This window comes from Odontomachus brunneus, unplaced genomic scaffold (assembly GCF_010583005.1).
Source record: "Odontomachus brunneus isolate Ranch 3 - 2012 unplaced genomic scaffold, Obru_v1 Obru_scaffold_004, whole genome shotgun sequence".
Classification (NCBI taxonomy): Eukaryota; Metazoa; Arthropoda; class Insecta; order Hymenoptera; family Formicidae; genus Odontomachus; species Odontomachus brunneus.
Window position 1 is genome coordinate 3,550,891 of NW_022639454.1, and position 20,858 is coordinate 3,571,748.

Below are 20,858 nucleotides of genomic sequence, written 5' to 3' on the forward strand. Positions count from 1 at the left end.
TCTCTCTCTCTCTCTCTCTCTCTCTCTCTCTCTCTCTCTCTCTCTCTCTCTCTCTCTCTCTCTCTCTCGACGATTTAAATATAAGTATAAACGCATGTTGAATATATAATGAACTCTCAAAAAGATGATCTCGATCCTTTCTCGATGTCGATACAAAGAAGTTTCACGACGTGATGGAACTTTTGCTCGCATTTCGGTCGTTACGCTCGTATATAAATAATTAGCGATAATTGCATGATAATGAAAAGTGCACATGCTACCGTGCGGCGAACTCGTGTTCGCTGTAAACACGTGATTCAATAAGGAAATCGCATCAATAAGAAACTTTACTTTATTGATGCCACGAGCGTCGAAAGTGCGCGAGATAATTCATTATATCGGAAGAAAAAGAGTGACTCACAAGAGGTGCGTCTCGCGCTCGAGTTTATTTCATGCTTGTACGTGACATTCGCTTATTTTACACTTCTCTTAACGCGCGGAAAATTTCATACGTGACACCTCTATATAAAGATAACATCCGTCCGATTCATTGATGCGACTTCGATATTAATCACGTTCCAACATTCGTGAATTCGCGACCTGGCTTGATTGATTGCATTAAACCATTCAGTAGTTGCCATCGACTTCCTGCCAAAATTTACTCGCAAATGGATACAAAAATATCATTGCAGAAAAATAGTCAGAAATTTCTACGCTACTAATCAATTAATCTTGCATACGGAACGTTAATTCGCGTATAATCGCACAGGACGAACGTGCAGGAAAACACGCATACAACCGTGGATTTAGCCTCCTCTGAATGAATGAGGAACGTGTGTGTACAAAGAAACCTACATCTAATTATCAAATATAATCAAGAACAGACAATAATGTGAACGTCTAAATGCGAAAGAGAAAGAGAGAGAGAGAGAGAGAGAGAGAGAGAGAGAGAGAGAGAAGAGGAGAGAGAAGAAGAGTAAAAACAATCAGCGCCGCCAATCCTTTCGTTCTCGTTCTCGTGTGCGCGCTGCCGTGGTCCCATTTGCATCCTCGCGCGTAGATTTGCGCATTCTTCGCAGCAATTTGCATACGGGAGGTTACCCGTGAACACAACGTTCGGCTCGTGACAAACTCGCCGCGTGGCCGCGTTCTCCGCGCTCGAGAGCTTCCTTCGCGCTGCGACGTGTCGCGCGATGACACGCGCACGACCGTGTGAGCGCGTGTGTCTGTGTGTGCCACCGCCGCGACGTTGATTAGCGACCTCAGTAATTCGAGATGGTGTTGGTGAAGGTGGCCCACGTCTCCTCAATAGGTGCTAACACGGTGATCACCACGAGGGCCGCGACGAACGCCGCGACAACCACAAAGTACACAGCGAAAATGAACTTCCGCATGCCGGAGTGCTGTCGGGTGGAAATATTCAATGAGATTTTGTTTGCGCGCCGATATTTGTTTGTACGCACCGGATTATTTTCCGGAGCGCGCGCCGCACGCGCTCCGAAAACGACCGATTCTCTCTCTCCCTCTCGGCGCCGATATCAGATGTGTACGTGCACACGCATGTGCGTCGGACAGTTTCCGATTTATTTTTGGTTATTATCCACGCACGCAAGCCCGCGCGTAACACGATCTTTATTTATTTATGAATTCCTGCGAATTTTTCTGATCAATTTTGCGAAGCTCGAACTCTCAGCAGATACCATTGGATATTTCGGATCATGTGGTATAGAAAAAAAAAACGTGTTGCTACGTCGCTAGTGAAATAAAAAAAAAATAACTGAAATAGCTCGGGTAAAATAATGCAAAATTCTCTTTACAGCACAGACAGAATCTTCTATTTTCTTGCTCCTTTTTTTTACGAGATCACACGGAAGACATTCGCAAAGTCACCGACGAAAACGAGCGACTATTGTTAACGCTGTGTTGGCGTTCATTTTTCCGTTTCTGTCTTATTTTAACTTCTCACGGCGAACTGACGCGCGCGATAAAATTGCCCGACCACGTCACTCTCATCTCAGAAAATCTTACCGGGGCGTCTCGCCTTGCATCCGGGTGCACCATTGATCCACGAGAATGCATGTCTTTCATTGGGAATGAATTCACTCTCTGACTGGCTTGTCTGTCAGAGGCGCATCCGAGGAACTGTAAACCCGTGAAACCGTCAGCTATCTTAATTCTAATTAGAAAACTGCATTCGCAGCGACGTACTCGACCGTTACTCGACAGTGCCGAAGCTAATTCCGTTGAACATGTCGCGATTATTCGGTTTGTCGCTGAGTTCCGCTTGACATCGAACAATTTCCATTTCTCACGAAGGAAGCCCGGGTAATTTTGGCGAGAAATGTGAAAATTTGAATTTGTTAATCGACTCGGCTCCACCGTCGCCAAATTCTGACGGTTGGTTTGCATTAGTAAATAGCTCGGTCCGATTCTCGCAATTTTTTCCACTTCCACTTGCCGAGATATTGCCTGGATTTCATACTCGGATTTAGCAAATAAAAGTTCTTACCGTAAGAATGAGGTGAATCAGAACGTGGAATACCACGAATGCGGTAAGAACCCAATCAACCCAATCTGGAAGTCTGGCCTTGTTCAGTCGCACCGCGAAGAAGATCGCGATTACTAGAGAAAATTTCCGAAAATTATTTCATGCGTCGTTGCACTTACATGCTATATAAATTAAGAACAAATTTCTTAAGCTCGTGTTATGATAAAGAAAAATACGACAAATATCGACACATATACTTAGTAGAATTACTTCGTACGATTTAATGGCATGTGATCAAAATAATTGAAAGCCATCCTTTTGTTGCCGCAATTTCATCGTTATGTCAAGCGCAACCAAATGCCGCACGGAAGTGAAAATAAGAAAAAGTCGGAAATAATGGCGAGTGCAGCGTGGAAAGCTCTATCGAACAATTCAACTCACGGCCGCAGATTTTCGCCACGTTACCGACGAACCAGTGGACCCAATTGAAAAGAGCTCTTCGTGGTGCGCCGGGATGCGGTCTCATAGCCGCCATGAAGGGCTGAATAAAGCACAGAATTGTAGTGGCCAGGCCGACAGAGGCGTGTATCGTCGCGCTGCTCCATGTGCCCAGCTCCACGAATATTATGACGAAGGCCGCGATCGTCATCGACCAGGTAAGCACCATGAAGAACCTGTGCCACTTTGGGAGGGAAGGAAAAATCGATAGGATTTCATTACAGCGAAAGGAGCGCCGAGAAAGGCGCCGAGGATCTCGCTTTCCTTTTCGCGCGATTCGAACGTTAATGATGTGTACTTTGAGCGTCAGGGAATTAACGCGAGTTTCAGCATTTCGCTGACGGTGTCGGTGCCCGAACAATGCGGCGGAAATTCACGCCGCTATGGCCGGTTCAGTCGCGCGGGTAACGATACGAGAATAAGAGAGTAACAGCAATTAACCAGAAATCCCCTGGCAAAACGAAGAAACAAATTGAAGACGAGTCGCTGCCAGATTATCGCGAGATTGATGGACGGCGGTTTGCCACGAGCGCGAAACCGAAGAGTTTCGCGACGACGAGAAAGTGAATTAGTGATCGCGTCTTCATTTCACGCTGTCTGTCTGATTGATGTCCCGTGAGAACGGGTGGAAAGTAATTGATAAATTTCAAAGTAACACACGATCCTTTTATAGTCTATTATTATAGGCTACATGTCATGAGAGTCGCGCAAAGATCTGAATTAAACGACCAAAGTAGACTGTAAAGAAGTCTCAAGCTTTCTGGCGAGGCGAATAAAAGAAAACATTCGAATTTCCGAGGATAGTTTTTAGTTAAGAATTTGGCTCGCGATCCGACGAGGTCGCAATAATTAAAGGGACTCGTCGATTTTGTCCGCCGGAAGATCGCGTTGCACAGGGATGAATTGTTCAATCGTGTTTGCATTTTCGTCGTAGCATTTTCGTTTCTTGATTTCCAGCGAGGGAAATTGAGGAACGAAAATAGCTGAATAATTTGGAAGGAACATCGAGGGGTCAGCCGCCGCGAACGGAATATCCGCGCGCGATTGCCCGGGAAATCGCGCGCTACTTACGGCGAACCAGTGGTCCTTTCCACACAGCTGGGAATTGACCCACGTCTGCCTGTAATATCGCGCGAGCAGCATCCCGATGGAGGCCGTGCCGATCCACGAGGCCAACATGAGCGCGCCGTGAACGCGAATCAGTATGTCGCTGGCCGCGGTCCATTCCCCAACGTCGGACAGCTTCTTGGAGACGCTGGTCCCGAGATAGACGAGGTCGTGAAAGTCGACGCCGTTCGCTAAACGCCGAAAAGCAAAATTACACACGATGCAATTCACACGACGTGTGTATGTATATACGCGAGTGCAGCTTTCGCGCGGCGAGTAGGAGAAAGCGTACTTCTCCCAGGTGCGCGCGTGTCACATTGTAACTTTAATTAAACGCAATAGGACGATAAAAATCCCCAAGGCGAGCGGGTCGATACGAATCCATGTTTCATTCACGCTTCGCGTCTGCGTTTAAGCGGCGCGCACGTAAGGAAGCTATCAAATTTGCAGCTATCTCAAGCTTCCCGGCAAAGAAAGTTGCCAAGTTTTTACGCACTTTGCTCTCTCGACACGGGAGCGTGCAAGAAGCAAACTTCCCATTACCTTCGCGAACTTGTTAAGATTTCTTCTGTCTTTATCCGTCCGGAGAGGAGAAGAGCGACGCGGCGGCGAAACGGCGCAGTGCCGTGAATCTGACATCATCGCGACGGGCCGAGCGCCCGTATAAAATCCGTTCTCGCGGCTTAGCAATTCGCGATAATCTCGACTAAACGCACAGTAAGAACATCGCTTATTCTCGGCCCGCAGTACGTACATCTGAGTTTCGTGCCGGCAACCACAAGGAGATGGTACGGAGTGTTGACGAGGTCATACGTTCGTCCCTGAACAGCGGTGAGCTTATCCCGCCGAAACTTGCAGTAGATCACGTCATCTTTCGCCGTTCCGGACTCAAGCTGGACCGCACCTTCCGGCTGTGGGCGAAATTATGAATAGAGGCAAGGTCATCAGACGAATCTGGCGACGTGGAGGTTACTCGGAGATGAAAGAGAAAACGGAAATCACTATCTTCGGTTTCCTTTTGCACACCACGAATCTCAACAAATGTGCCTTTGCTCTTCGCAATCTCTCAATTTTCAACGTTAAACGGAAAGGAAGTGACTCTCATAATAAGGATTCTTCAAATGAGAATTCACTCGAAATCAAGGACCGGCGTTTGCGAAATATTCGTTCCTATTTCGGAAATTTTTTCCAAATTTCCTGAAAGTCTCAAGGAGACGCGAACGTGAAATATTCGCGAATCAAATTAACACGACGCATATATATGCCCGACAAGCTGCGGAAATGGGAAATTTTGTACCTGCGCGTCTCGACGTTTAACGAGCCGTATTTTTTCACGCTAACGTAATCGTCTCTTCCGCCGCACGAGTGGTGCGGTAAAAAATTGTGGGTCAATCGGTTAACGAGGCGGTTTGTTGAGCCCGCGAGCGAGAAGGCAAAAATAGACCCCTTCGCCCTCTTTGGCTCTTATGCGCGCCACGGCAATTATTTGCGCAGCTGAAAGATTTAGTGTATTATCGCGACAGGAGCGACACTGCCGGCTCTACGGTGAGCGTAATAATTGGGATTTAATGGGCCAGACTCGTTCCCGCACAGAGCGAATTAATTAGCGCAAAGGCGCATCGTCACGAAGACGATGCGCGGCACGGCATAGTAAACGATACTCACCGTCATATGGCGCGTATTACGCTTTCCGGAATTCCAAGACATGTGTAACGCAATTTCGCCACCCTCGTTCGTGCACTCGACTACGCTGTCGTCACCCTGCACACACCACGTTTCGCAGTATTACTACAACTTAACTGTTAATCATTAATCACGCGAATTACGCGCGTAATTGATTGCACGGAGCAAACGTAACGTCGTTCGCTATACTATAATGCAGCGCCGCATTGATTGTCAGATAAATATTGCACGGTCCGCGGGCGTTATGTAAGCCAATCTACGTAACAAAGAATGCGCCCCGATTGCGTTTGCCTAATGATTACATTTTAATCCGTAATCCTCGAGTAATTAGAGATCGCGACACAGAAGCCATGTCGAAACCGCCGAATTATATCGCAACCGCGCTCGTTGCGCACGCATTGTTCTTTTCTCGGCCCATTAACATGTCTCAAAGAGTCTTAATGGAAACCGTTTTGCACACTGTTTGCTCAATCAAGCGCGGCGGATCGAGGAAGAAGTTATTTAAGCGGACGCGCGCGCGTCGAGAAGGCAGTGATCTCGCGGCACAACAACAGGGAAGAATCTCTCTGAGAGGCTTAGAGAAAAAGGGTTATTAATTTCTCGGGAAGCCCTCGCGCAATCATCTCGCAGAGAGGAGCGACGCTCTTCCCCCTTCAGAAACTAGGACGGAATAACAGAGATTTCGAGAGAAGAGACGGGGAAACGCGGAAAAACGCACACGGCGCAGCAAGTACCTTCTCGCCGCGCTGAATAAAATACTTCCGCAGGGATTATGCAAGTTTCCGCTTAAATCGCGCCCGGCAGTCCCGGGCAAAAAGCCCGACCGGGATACTTCGGCACGTCTGGCAATTACCATATTCTTGTCGTCCGACAGGCCGACGGCGACGTATCTCGCGTTTCTCTGCGCCTGCAGCTCAAATATATATTGGTCGCCCTGCACGATCACGGCCACCGCGGCGATGCAGTCCTTGCTTTTCACGCAGCCGGCAGGTGCGCCGAAGCAATTCTTCGTGCTGCTGCAGTCCGTGTAGAACGGATCCTCCTCGACCTTCGTCTGCAACAAACGAGAACGCACATCTGGGGGATGACGCGGTGATCTCGGACCGGTAGCCGTTCATCCCGCCGCGCGGGATGATCGCGCAACATCCTTCCGCGTCCCAATCGAAATCGAATGACGGCAGGTGGAAGTCAGCCGCGGAAAGTGCTTCGCGCACTCGTCGGGATTTGCTCGCTTATTACCGTAGGGGATATTTATACGCGGGGAAAATTCGACGCGATTCAACGACTAAAAGCAGGGGGTTTGTGCAAGAGAGAGAATATTATAGAAAATCTTTAAAAAAATTATCATAGAATTTTGTAGCTGAGGAATAGATCGATATTCTGCAGTAATATTTATTATCCCCTTCGTCTCATATGTGACACTTATAGTTTACACGGAATAAAAGTTTGATCGAATTAACCAATTTTCAGCTATCCTGTGATTGAAGTTGTCAAAATTCAGAATAAATTATCAAGATTTCTGTTTAAATAGAATACCTGGCAATTTCTATTTATATTTCACGAGGGATTTGCTCGAATTTAGTTTATCCGACCAAATTTTTCTTTTCAGTGTAGAAACTGAAATGTGTTATTAAAAAGTCTACTGTGTTTCTAGCGAAATTTATTATATCTCTCGAGATGGATCTCACTGACATTTCTGCACTGCTAGAAACATATAAAATTCACAAAAATTTATATAAAGAAAAAGCTATAATATTCTCTCCATGTAGCTTGGAACAATATAACGAGATTATCTCTACCGTCGTAAATCTCGATTTGGGACACCTGAATAAAACTTTGAATGTCTACGATAGATAAACGGTATCTGGGCTGAATGTGTTTCATCACAATTGTCGAGAGAGAAAGAAAGAAGCCAAGGTACCGCGTTGGTACATTCGCGTCACTGAGAAATCACAATAAGAGGGCCTCGCCGAGCAAATCGGCTGCGACAATTCGCGGGCTTGTTCGCAGCTCACAATCGAGAACGAAAAGGAAATCCGAGGCGAGGGAGAAAGAGAAGTTTGACGACCAGCCTTCAACTTAGACACGCTCGGTGGAATCGCGCGTTCACACTTCGGCGATCGCGTTCGCCATTACCGCTCTTTGGTGTACTTTTACGCTTTTTATCGTGATCGAGGGCCGTTTTCAAGGAGAGGCCACTCGCGTCCGCGCGGCAAGATACAATTATTTGCGAGAATCGCGCGGGATCATTTAATTCACCCGCGAAAACAGCGGCTGGTCACGGTTAATCTTAGCAGAGAGGTTTCGCGACGATTTGCGGCGGCACCGCGGAAGAAACGAAGCCGAGGGTCGCGCCGCTTATCGATCATCTTGTTTACGAAGGTTCGCAAAATGCAAATGAAACCTATGCATTTATAATTCTCGATCTATGCACAAACGCGCGGAAAGTTTTGTGTGTGAGTTGCAGTTATTACCAGGCCGCGTCTCGCCGCGAATCCCTGATTACTCTGCGCGCGGCAAGATTTAAATAAATAATTTAAATAAATAATATACACGGACACACACACGGGAACTGTGTGACGCTGGTTTGCGCGAATCCGACGCGACGAAGTATCCGCGGCGCACGGAGATCGCGCAATAAAGATGAAACTCGTACGCGCGGCGGCGGGCAACACAATGCGCGCCGTGAAAAATCCGCGACACGAAATCGAACGATCACGGAAGTGAACGGTGAAAGTACATAAAGCATAAATTCCAGAACGTTGGTCGCGGTCGCGTGTTGCGCCGTGCGTTTGCACATGTTAGGACTGTGCGCGTGCACATATAAAGATGCATAATTCATGCATCCGCGCGTCACGCGCCGATATATTCGCCTCTCTTTCGCCTCCTCTACATGCATCGCGAGAATGTTCTTTCTCTCTATTTTCTTTTTTACTTTCTACGAGAGAGCGCGTTACGCGATGCGAAGTGTTCGAAATATTTTTTCCTCTCGCGCGTTAATTGGGACCTTCGTTATTTCCATTTAAACTAGGAGAGACGCAAGAACGAACAGCCACACATATTCGGACGCACTTGGTTTCAATTATAGTAGTATGTGTATGTATCTATCATGAAAAAATGAAGCTTCAGTCGCATTTAACTAGTCAATCGGTCGAGGATACTTTAAACCCGCGCGCGCGCATGTGTATGTGTGTGTATGATAGACAGTTTTTAAAAATTGTCGCAGACATAAAATTGGTTAACAACACACATCGACAAAAGAAATTTGTTGTCGCGTAACTTTAATCGCAATAGGTGTCCCGTAGATTTTGTTCACGAAGAATAATGTCGCTAGCCAAGTTACTCCATTGTGTCAAGTTTTAAAATTAATTGGAATTTTATGTTGGTGAATCAGCGATTTAAAAGAAATAATATTGTTTACCGTCAATAAAATAAAAATAGGTGAATGTTTACACATTGATTCCTTGTTAGCAAAGAGTAAAAAAATTGTGTCACAATTAGCAAGAAATTTTGTTTGTTAAGAATACAGGCTGTAGAAAAATAGATATTTTTTCACGTTTGGCGAAATTATTGAGAACAAATGGTCGGATTTTAATATTGTAGATCCATTTTCTTTATGATAAAATCCCTTTAAAATTTTATTAAAAATGTCTGAAAAAAGAGAGAGTGCAATAAGGTAGTTTGGAAAAAGTGCAATAAGATAGTTTAAAATATCGTCATTTTCCACAGGATATTTATCGGCTGAACATATTCTCCTCCGAATAAGTTGCCACGATTCGAATGTGACTTGAAAAAAAAAATTGGAGCATTTCGTTAGACCGCAGTGAAGAGTGGCGTACGCGTTTTAAAACTCGCCGTATTTTTACCACTCGCCCGTGCCACGTCATAATTGATATTTACCGAGTGTAGTCACTTAATGAGAATATAGGTAAATTTTAATTAAATTTGAATTACGCAGAGAACTGCGAAACGGAGATTTATCAAACTGCGCTATTTTAATTCTCATTCAATAACAACGATGGGTGTAATCCTTGATTTAACTCGCGAGTGTAACGTACTTGGCCGACAGTTTTCATTAATTAGAGTATCGCCGTAACAACGTTCAAATGAGAAATGAAATGCATTTTAACATTGATGTCGCTTTTAATCCGCGGGGCACGAAGTGCGGCGGTGCAATTAATCGAAAGAGGCGAGTTATTATCTTTCAGGAAAAATTTGATAGGGGTTACACATCGGATATGTATAGGCGCGCGCGTATGTGTACGCTTGTGCGCATGTACGAAGGCTAAAGGTTGGAGATTCCCTACACGTAACGCGATCCATCACTGATAAAAAGTTAGCTTCGCGCTCGTTAAAGGATCCGTCCGGAAGGAAGCCTTCTCCGAGTAAAGATACGGGATATCCGGCGCGCGAGGCCCCGCGCCGCGCGGCTAATCAAATTCCGTGAGGACGGACTTTTTCAACGAATCCGGCGTGCTCTTTGTACACTACATAATCAACGAGTGCCCTTTGTGCCCGCACCAGCCCGGGCGTCCCACGAGCCACGATATTCGCCGCACCTCTCCCGAGACTTACGGGCTGCTTACATCGTCTAACGCGCTGCAAACCGCCACGTCCGCGTTTATGCACGTCGTACAACGAGGCGAGGGAGCGATGGGAAATACTTACCGTATAATCGACGGTCTGGATGTGGTACGGCGGTGTGGTGGTCCTGTAGGTGGTGATGGGCGTAGGTGTGGTCAACACGTCGATAGATCGTTTAAGAACGGTGACTCGAGGCGACTCCACACCGACCCAGTACGTGCTGTAATCCTGAGCGAAGGTGGAGCTGCGGAAAGAAACAATCGCGGGGGGTCAAAAGTGTCGGCGGCCCGCGGCGTCCCGCGGTGCGGAATTTGCACGTTTGAGGGAACACAATACCGTGTCCGGGATAGGGGAGAGGAACGGCGGGAGTAGACTAGAGCGGAGAAAAAGGGTGCAGCTTGGTATAACTGTATGTTAAACGTACATTAGCAATTCCGTATAGATTATTACGAGTAAAAGTTCATAAGGAATGCCTCGCGCGTTTCTCGCACCGTTATGCCCGCGCGACCGTCTCGAATTCCAAATATGAACCGCGAACCGCGCGTACGGTAAATACCTAATTGTGATTCATAAGTGTAACACACACATCGCGCCGATGTGTTTTTGAGCGCGCGTGTGTGTGCGCGCGCGTGCTAGAGAGAGTGAACGAGTGTGCGTGACTTGAGATCAGTCGCGGGAATCGTGACTCAACAATTAAGCTGTTTCTAGACACTGACGTTTCTTGTTTCGGAATTTTACAGGTGTTCCGAAACTTTGCGATCTCTCTCCACGACCGCTCACGGGAATAACAAGCAGTCTACTCTCACGCGGTCCCAAGGTAAGAAATATCAAAACGCGCGACGCAGATAATTAATTCGTTTAAGTGTAACACTGTAGAAGAGCTGGAATCACCCAACTCGAGAATTTTCGCTGTCCACGACATGAATTTCTTTTACTGGAAATTAGCGGCGCGAAGTGTACGATCGCGACGCTCGAAATGCAAACTGACCCAAATACAAAAGTTCGCGTCAGGAAATTCGTTTCTATATAAGAGAACGTGACAGTAGAGCGAAGGAATTCCAGTCGCGGTATCCATTCATTCAACACTCGCGCTTCCCTCAGCGCGAGTTGGCTTAATCGCGATGATTCCCATAACGAGTCATCATTGTTACATGACGATACTTACTTGAAGATAATAGTACCCTCGTAACCAACCGGAGCCTCCCAATCAAACTCAAGATTCTGCTTCTTGCTGGTATTCACATGAGTCACGCCATTCTAGACACGAGCGGGAGGAAAAGTATCGTTGGATAAGAAATTGCGCGTCATTACGTTGCCTGTGAAAGATACTTGGCGGATGATTCGTTTTCAGAGAATTCCTCGTCGATGAGGAATAGTTCTTCGCGTAAAAACGATCCACATTATCGCCGTATCGTCACGTGTATCGGCGTATTCGCGCGAATTCGTGCGTACGACGCGCAGAGCGCGATCGACGTCTCGAGCGCGATTCGCGACCAAGATCTCGCCGCAGGATCTTCCGACACGTCGAGTGAGTTCGGCGATCCCATTTCTCCCCGCGAGAGAAGTTGGGAAAATTCATCTGAAACTTGAGGTCGTCTTAAACGGCAAAGACTCGAAATTCTTCAGAGGGCGAGTTAAACCACCTTTTCACCGGCAAACTATCCGTTTCTTTGCGCGCGAAGATGGTCGATCTTTTTATTTTGCGAAACCTTACAAACGCTACTCCACGAAACTAATCACGTTTTAAAGATGAGAGACGAGACCGGAGGAATAACCGGAGAGCGGGAGATCTTTACCTTTACGCCCTGCGTGCACTCGACGATCTTCGCGGAATCGGGCAGGTTCGCGAATTCGCCTACGTATTCCCCGGTGTCGATGTCTCTGGCGAATATCATGAAGCCCTCGTACGCGAGGCCCTGGGGACTCCCGAGGATCAGTCGGATCCTGCCTTGTCCGGCTGCGGGTAGCACCTGATAAGGCGGATACGACGACTGGAGGGAGCTGCCGGGGTGGCGTGGCGTCAGATGCAAGCATGTCTCCGGTGGTGCTCCGTTGGGTAATCCGAACACCTTCGCGAGCACGCCGATAGTCAGGAATAGCAACGTCCTCGACATTTCTATAACGGAAAAGGCGCGCCCCGAAGACGCTCAGTGAACAAATGCAAATGTTGTGTACACACTATGTGGTATTAACATGCAATTTCTTCCGTCACTGTCGCGTCATTCCTTACTTGAGTGGGTTTCCCGGTCAATCTAGAGCCCACTCGTTCTCAGCGAGAATGTCCAATTAGTCTTGGGGGCCTGTATTAATGGTCGTCACCTCTGAAACTTGCCTCACAAATGAGATACTCTGATTTCAATGTGGAGTTCTGAATTTTCCAATTAAATCATAATTACAAGTATAATGTCACTATAATGTCAGTATAATGTCATATATATTATATAGAACCAAGAAAATTCTGATCCAACTTTAAATTCCGATCTGAGCGTGAGAGGCGAGTTTCGAGCGACGACTGCTAATACGAGCCTCGGTCATTTTAAAGAAATTAATGGCCGAGACGCTCTTCGACTGTCCCGAGATTTCTAATAGACTTAACTGCGAAATATGACAGATCAGGAAGTCGCGGTGATAATAATAATGACCTCGTCGACATTTCGAGCGAGGCGAAATTGACTCCAATTCGGGTCGGCATTAAAATAAAATGCCGCGGGTAGTTATTATTTTACGCTGACATATTAATTGGTATTCATGACGATGTGAATATTAAATTATACACTTGTCTGTATATATTCGCGGTTTGATGATTAAATTTATTATTACTTCTCGGTCTTATATGGATTATATTTTCTTTTTATTAATTTTGCTTTATATTAATTATTGATTTACGTTTGCCGATATGCGCGTCGTGCACTTCCACGTCGACCGAGTTGCTCTTAGCGGATTTACAATTAGCTTTGTTGCACAGAGACATCGGCGCGACGGCATGCGAATTACCGCTTTATCAATTGCGGACTCTTTGGCGGGGAATAATCGCAGACACATAATCGGAAAATATTCAGACGAGACTCGCGACGCACTTGTTTCAACGCAGACACCACGCGGCTATTTAATCGGCCGTCCGCGTCGGTGTCGAATTTATCTGGTATGACGTGAAAACGGGAATATTTGTCGGACATGTCCGCGCCGCCACTTGTCGCGTCTTATCCACAATGGTCGCGTGTAATCATCGGGCGTGATGTCGTAACAGTGCTACATAAATTTCCACTTCAACGATTGCATTTATAATCGACAAATGGGAGTTGTGAAAACGATAACTATCTTTATTTATATGAGCGATCGCGTGTAATTTTATACGACGCACATACATCACTGATCCTGCCGACGATTCCTCATCGGCAAGGATACCGAACGACTGTTATTGGACGTTCCTTACGACGTCCCTGCCTGTCCCACACCACACAGAATCCCGGTAATCATTGATATCACCGTTATTTGCGATGCATATCATTGAAATATTGATGTGATATAAGCTGTGTAATGAATCATATGTTTATCATACGAGTATTCTACGAAAAATGTCATGTAATAAATTCGTCCATTAATGATCATCCTTAATCTACCTCGACGTTGCATAATTTATCCTTAACAACTGGTAATAAAAAAACGTACGATAAGATAATCGCGACAAGACATAGAGAGAGACACAGAGACACGTAATCGCGTGAATGTAAATATTCCAAAATATCCTTGAATCAGAACAGCTTCGTTTCATCGCAAAAAATTTGTTCTCGTTCTCTGCACCAAATAAAAATTATGTAAGGACCTTGAGATATATAATCAAAGAATAAATAAGCAATTAAGAGCCGGCACAAGATATTTACCGGGAAATAAAAAATTTCTTAATAAATGTAGCATAAGCTATACAATTTACTAAATTACTCAATTATGCTACATTTATTTTAAAAGATTTAATTTCGCGTCTAACATTCTGCGTCAACTCTTAGTTGCCTATTTACTCTTGTTTGATTTACTAAAAAAATCTGTTTCACCTGAAGAATAGCTGAGAGTATTCCGAGCTGTCTCCGTAATTAATTGTAACGGTAACGAGTCGCGGGTGATAAGCTGTTAATAATTGTTCTCTTATACATACATACATTCATATATTATAACAGCGGCTCAATTACTCAATCATGCGATGTAACGAATTGGATCGGTATGTAACGAGAGCCCACTATCGAGACGTTAATGAGCGGCCAAGCGCGCAAGAAGTGAATGACACCGAGCAGGCAACACAACGTGGGCGCGCTCAGCTCGTGCCGGCGGCCCACGCCTGAAAGAGCTGACTTTCACCTATTGAGAGTTTAACTCCTGTGAGTTTCTTAGCTCGCACATTCCTCGACACCCCGTCGCTACCGAAGTATTTCCCCATATACGTGTTATGTAATCCCGCCGGATCGGCTGACCCTCGCCATTGAAATGCCAGACCGGCGAGTCCTCGCGCAGCGAACGTCTCGCTCGGCCGAGAGCGAAAAATCGCCAATTTTGCAACGCGCCTTATCCTTTCGCGATTCATATCCCATCAATTTGTCGAAGTGCAAGCTCACTCAAAACGAGTGAATTGGAGGTATTTTCACTCGAAGCGGTAGGGAAAATACCGCCACTCGAAATCGCGCAGGTGTTTCACTCAAGCTTAGAGTGGATTCTGACTCCACACTGAGTGTTTCAATGTGTATCTTAGAACTGCGACCAAATCGCGAGAGGATTAAAGGTGATCTGTACTTCCCAAAGTAAAATTTCGCTCTAAACGAGTGACATGGAATCGTGAGAGAGTGAATGTTTCATTTGATCAGAGCGATTATTTTTCCGTGGGACACAGAAGATTCACTCTCTTTAGAGTTCCGAGTAAAAATATTCATTCGACGGTTCAAAGCGGAGAATTTATTCTGCAATAGAGAGATCAGGGTTAGAAGTAACAATTCAATCAGATTAATATTCCTAGTTATCTCAGCCAGACAACTAGCAGAAAAAAACCAACACTTTGTCATGAGACGAAGGTTCTTTGTCTTTGAAGCATTATTCTGTTTCTTTATGAAACAGAAACATCGTTACAACCTACCCCTGGTGAAATTACCCCTGGTCTCCCTTATGAATGAAAAGCCGCTCAAATTCGAGTGACTCAGTGGTCGTTCTACCTCTCGAATGAAAAATCACGCTCTAAGAAATGCGAATACAGAATAATAATTCTCGCGAATTGCAATTCTCGAGTATGCTTGTTTAGTCTGAAAGTGTAACGCGTGCTGCTCACGTCATTGACACAAATATCACGTTTTCCGTGACATCGTGTCGTAGCAGAAAAACGATGACGGCTGCTTAATCAGCGATAAAACATGCGGTTTTTTCCGCGCGACTTCCATGAATTCGCATAATTGCGAGACCGCTGAGCACATTTTTCGAGGCAAGGTCGGTTAATTAGACGGTAATCGAGTTAACCACTCTTATCTAAACGACGACAAATATGTCCGTTCGATATTTTACCGATCAGGATTAGGAGACGCGCGACGTATAAGCGCGCAAACGCGCGAACTCATCGTGAAAGAATCGGAGATGATTATCTTATTGCCGTAAGGGTATAGCGTGGGTAACAAAGAAGATGAAACGGGCTGATCATCGACTTTTCAACGTCTATTCACACCGACGCGTAATAACCGGCGAATCGGGAATGTGGAAATTGGAGAATTGTGGCTAATCAGCGTGGTAGAGCGCAGTTTCGCAATAACGTAACAGCCAGAACGCAGCGTTATGGCGCTATCGTAAAATAAACTCAGCATGCAAAGCGAAACTCCGCAATAAGCCTCCGCAATAAGTGAGGGATCTTCTGTCGGACTCGAATTTGCAACTTGCAATTTAAACAAGTGGAAAAATACGCTCTTACGCAATAATATTTGATAATAACTAATAAAAAAGAAAAATCCACTAGCGCAGCGAAAAACTGCCGCAAAATCTTCCCGTGCCCTTTTTTTCGTCTTTTTTTTGTAGAACAGCGCGCGATCGGGAAAAATACTGGAATTAAAAATAACGCGTATTACGTATGTTGTTTTTAATTTTGTCACATATTTATATTCCGTTCCGCGTGGACAAGCGACGCGCAGACGTAATAACCGATAATTGCGAAAGGCATTTACAAAGAATACAATTATCTCTCGACAATGCAGCAATCATGGGCGAGTTACGGTGAGAGTCCGTCGGCGCTGTACAAGATCAATATTGCAGATGCACTCGAAATTTCTCTCGGACGGAGCCTGCAATTTGCAAACCGCTGCGGCTGCCACGTACACGCGCGCCTCGCGTGTGAATCCGTCGGTCGAGGTGCACGCAGACACACATACACACGCATACACTCGCGCAGAAACATCCACCTGCAACTGCAGTTACACGTACGCGCGCCGAGAAACCGGGACGATCGTTTTTCTCGCTGTAAAAGTGACGACGACGACGACGACGACGAGGACGTCGCCGATGAAAATCCAGCGAGCGTGTGTGCGAGACAGATCGGCGGGGAATTAAGTCCGCGATAATCGCGTGCGTGCCTAGCATTATCATATATCATTATTCCATTGTACGGGGGGGAATGAGCACAAGGCTTTGTTTCGCGGTTTACGGCGCGTATGTGACTCACCGTGTGGCAGTTCGCGCGAACGCACACGCACACGCGTAACGCGCGACGCCCCGACGCGCGTACGCGCCGCGTCCGCAGGTGGACTGCACTTTTCCTCCTGTGTGCGATCCTTTGTGAACGCACCGGGGATTCCCGGCGTGTGCGCGCGGCCGCCGTGCGTCCATCCGATGATTATTTATTGCGTACGCGCGCTCAGTAAAAGGGATTAATCGGCGTCGTACGGATTGTTTGCGCCGTTAATTAATTGCGTCATTATTGCGCACTCTCGTTATCAACCGTCCGATGCGTTAATCCCACAACGCCGTATTGGGATATGAATCTCTGAAAAATGCCATTTGGATCTCTGCAAGAGACTTTTCACTTCTCCATTCGCTTTCCGTAGGAAATTTAATGGGGAAAAATTGCTGAGAAAAAAAAAGACTCGAAAATTCTCATTCATGAGATACGAAGTTTACTTCTGTGAGAAACAAACTTTTATCCCGCAGACAAATATTCAAGTACTTTTTTCTCAATGAAGAAAATACGAGGCTCTTGTTGGATGTCTCAAAAAATGCCGAGTTGATGTTGTTACTTTTATTCGTAAGAATCGTTAATTTTTCCAGAGTTCGGATAATTTCGTTTTCTATTTTACTTGACAAACCTTTTGCAACGACCTAACGCGAATTTCTCGCTATAGGTTTCGGGAAAATATTGCTCGTGTCTTCTCAAGATTGTACTTGAAGAAATGCTGAAACAATGACTGCTTCTCGCTCTTATGATTCCTCTTAAAATTCAACCTTGCTTCTGAGACAAAGTTCAGACAAGAATAGAGCGGAAGAGAAGTGACAGGCGTTTGAAGAGTCGCCGTCTCACAAGGAGACAAGAAATATAAATAACTATTCATTATTACCTCGTCTCGCGAAGTAACACACTCTCGCGTTTGCAGGTCAATGCTGAATTCATTCATCGTCAATTCATCGTCAATTAATCGTTCAATCGAATTCATTAGTTTTTCCATACCGTGCCTGCGACTTTAGCTTGCGTTGCGCCACGGCGAAAGTCGTGGTGCTGTAGTGATTTTCTTACTGCAATTGTTTAACGCACGTACTCTCAGCCACTTAGCGTTCGCCAACGTATGAAAGCCAACGCGAGAATTCTGCCTTCATTACTTAATACGCGAGTACCATTGTCTGCGTAAACATTTGTGAGTTCTTATCGCGAAAGCGGAAAAAGCAACACTTCATTTACCGACGAAATGGAAATCGGCTGTGATAATAGTGTATTGTGCATTTGGCTGAAACCTCGCGGTGGCTAAAGTTGCGACACGGAGATTCCGCAATTCGGCTGCGCGTTATTAGTATATCTCCTGCCCGTTCTGGTTTTCCCGCGTTGATCCTCTTGCCGCGTTCACGTGCAACCTCCCTTGCTCATGTTTCACCCTGGCGACATGTTTAACACGAGAAATCTTAGGCGAAACGCCGCTCTTTTATTACACAACCCGATCCTCGCGCGTCGCACTTCCGCGCGCACCGATTGTACGTTTCGTTTGCTTAGCAAGTCGTAACTCACCCGCCAGGTTCAATATCGCGGATATTCGATATTGACGTAAATGTTATCGACTCGGTCGCTCAGAATAAAACGTCGCATAAATATTCAATTAGCCACAGTTTTATGCAAAAATAATCCAACGAAATTATACAACCTTTTTTGTTTTACCGATGAGTTTTGTTTTACCATACGTCTTCCTACATTAAATAAGAAAGATCCAAACGTTATTGCGTGAAATTAATTAAAAATAGTTATCATTGTCTACTAGTTGCGCCATTTTTATTAGTTGTGTCTTTTTCATCCATTTTCGCAAGAATTAAGAAAATTGTCAGTAAATATCCTTTAAAAGAAGAAAATTGTCTACGTTTGATTTCTGGAACGATCGCGAAGAATCTCAGTGTTGTCTATAAATCATGTACAGAATTTTATTCTCATTATTTTTCATCCATGTAATTTGGAACATTTTTGCGTAATGACGGCCTATTCTATAATGAAAGCACCATTAGTGCGCGATATTTCAACATCAATATTGCAAGCTCCACGAGACACGAAGTGAGTAGCGATGACACCTTGTTAATTTCCATCGCAAGCGTGCGTTTGGGCGTGGCCAGGCACATACCCCTTAATTATTAAGGCTAAATAATTCGTTTGCGGCAATTTCATTTAGCAGCGCTTTTAATTTTATCACACAAACGCGAATGGCGTTTCCCAGTGGCGACATGCAAAACGTCACAGAGACATGTCAGAAAAGTGCCACATATTTCACACTCGTGTTTATTTACTTATCATTCCTTTTTTCCCGACGAAGTTGTCAATCAGAAGGGAACTATATCAGCGTCAGCTTTGTTCCGATTCGTTCACCCTCGTCCTGCAACTTCAACGCATCGATCACTCCGTTTGCTGCGCAATGGTTTCTTGATCTCTCTCTCTGCCGTAATCGAGATAATAAGTTTTCACCGCGTTAAACTGCGCCATCACTCCGTAGCCGTGACTCCGCGCGGACTGACTACCTCTGCCGGGTGTTGAACGCGCCGCGTCGTCGAATAATCGGGCGCATTCAACGACGTACAGTATCTCCGAATGAGTAATTGCATTCGTACGGGCTTACAAGTTCCTACCGCGCCGAATATCATCGGGACCAACAAAGTATCGGTTGTCCCTGACGCTCTCGCGTGTTTGGCGAACGCATCGCCATGGTTACGTCGTCCCCGTTGTCCTAGAATTTCCACGCCGGGCATTACTCTCGCGTCGGTAGCGCCGAACCGCAAATTATTTTATCGGTTACGTAAGCCAGCAGCCGCGGCGGGCAAGAATTCAAAGGAGAGACCATTCATCGCTCTGCCGCGGATATTCTTAACGGCCTCGTCCTCTCCTGCTCTTCCTCTTCATCGTCCTTAATGAGCGTGCCGTTGTTCGCGACGCATCGATCTCGCGCCGCGATTGTTTCGTCGTGTCTTGTGTATGTACGCGAGTCGAGTACCCCCAATTAGGGCAACCAAGGCTCCAAGGCTGGACACGGAGAACGTGATCCACGGCACGGATCCGCGAAAGAGAGAGAGAGAGAGAGAGAGAGAGAGAGAGAGAGAGAGAGAGAGAGAGAGAGAGAGAGAGACCTCACCTCGTGGTTCTACCTCGCGCGACGTCCTCGCCAGCGCGAGTCCGCTTATCTTCGCAAACGAAACGCACAGTCGAATTTCGAGAAAGGGGACTAAACGAGCCTCGTGACAATAGAGGACCGTATTGAATTCTGCCCTCTGAATTCGTAAACCGTTCGCCACGGTCCTTGAAATTTTTACTACCTCCCCACAATTCTACTCTTAATTGGGCGCATTAATATTGAATGAAGGGACCTAATTCGCACATGTGACGTTTCCCGGTGGGTTTCTTGCTACATTACGCAAGAATAAGTCGAACTGTGCGTTTCCTTTCAGGAAGAACGATCCTTCGTCGCGTGCATCGTCGTGAAACACGTCATCTTAGATCAGTGGCACGTATCACTTCTCGAAAATAACCGATTCGTTCATAATTAATGGCGCATCGGTAAAACCTGGTAAAACCCAATAATGAGCAGTCCCATGTATTATTAATAACGGAATGAAATACAGTGCATCCACGCGATAAATATTCATCTCATTGATCAACTCGTCCTACACTCGCTCGTTCGATCGCTTTGGCCATTCAACGTGCAACATCAGGAAGAATCTAGGAGCCGATTTCTCCAAAGTCGATTAACTTCAACCGTAATCCAATCGTTCCTCCGTGCCTCTCTCTCTCTCTCTCTCTCTCTCTCTCTCTCTCTCTCTCTCTCTCTCTCTC

The 20,858-nt window shown here is 45.8% G+C and overlaps 2 protein-coding genes across 7 annotated transcripts in view; one reads left to right on the plus strand and one right to left on the minus strand.

Moving 5' to 3' along the window:
• LOC116846058 overlaps positions 1-20,858 on the plus strand; it is a 54,316-nt gene that overhangs the window by 15,122 nt on the left and 18,336 nt on the right. For 2 of the 3 annotated variants that reach the window (XM_032819445.1, XM_032819472.1), the window contains exon 2: positions 11,080-11,156. In XM_032819445.1, coding sequence (XP_032675336.1) covers positions 11,080-11,156 — 77 coding nt within the window. Of the gene's footprint in view, positions 1-4,300; positions 4,313-11,079; positions 11,157-20,858 lie in introns of those variants that run through there. The other variant, XM_032819482.1, reaches the window with a different exon arrangement.
• The window catches only part of LOC116846040 (putative ferric-chelate reductase 1 homolog), a 27,191-nt gene continuing 6,347 nt past the window's right edge, over positions 15-20,858 (minus strand). For 2 of the 4 annotated variants that reach the window (XM_032819385.1, XM_032819403.1), the window contains exons 2-12: positions 12,136-12,455; positions 11,505-11,596; positions 10,424-10,583; positions 6,609-6,809; positions 5,738-5,833; positions 4,827-4,983; positions 4,037-4,263; positions 2,909-3,149; positions 2,489-2,601; positions 2,008-2,121; positions 1,235-1,382 (exon numbers count right to left, since the gene is read on the minus strand). In XM_032819385.1, the coding sequence (XP_032675276.1) occupies positions 1,242-1,382; positions 2,008-2,121; positions 2,489-2,601; positions 2,909-3,149; positions 4,037-4,263; positions 4,827-4,983; positions 5,738-5,833; positions 6,609-6,809; positions 10,424-10,583; positions 11,505-11,596; positions 12,136-12,455 (1,862 nt within the window). In that variant the 3' untranslated portion in view covers positions 1,235-1,241. Of the gene's footprint in view, positions 1,383-2,007; positions 2,122-2,488; positions 2,602-2,908; positions 3,150-4,036; positions 4,264-4,826; positions 4,984-5,737; positions 5,834-6,608; positions 6,810-10,423; positions 10,584-11,504; positions 11,597-12,135; positions 12,456-13,225; positions 13,326-19,324; positions 19,678-20,858 lie in introns of those variants that run through there. The other 2 variants (XM_032819377.1, XM_032819393.1) reach the window with 2 other exon arrangements.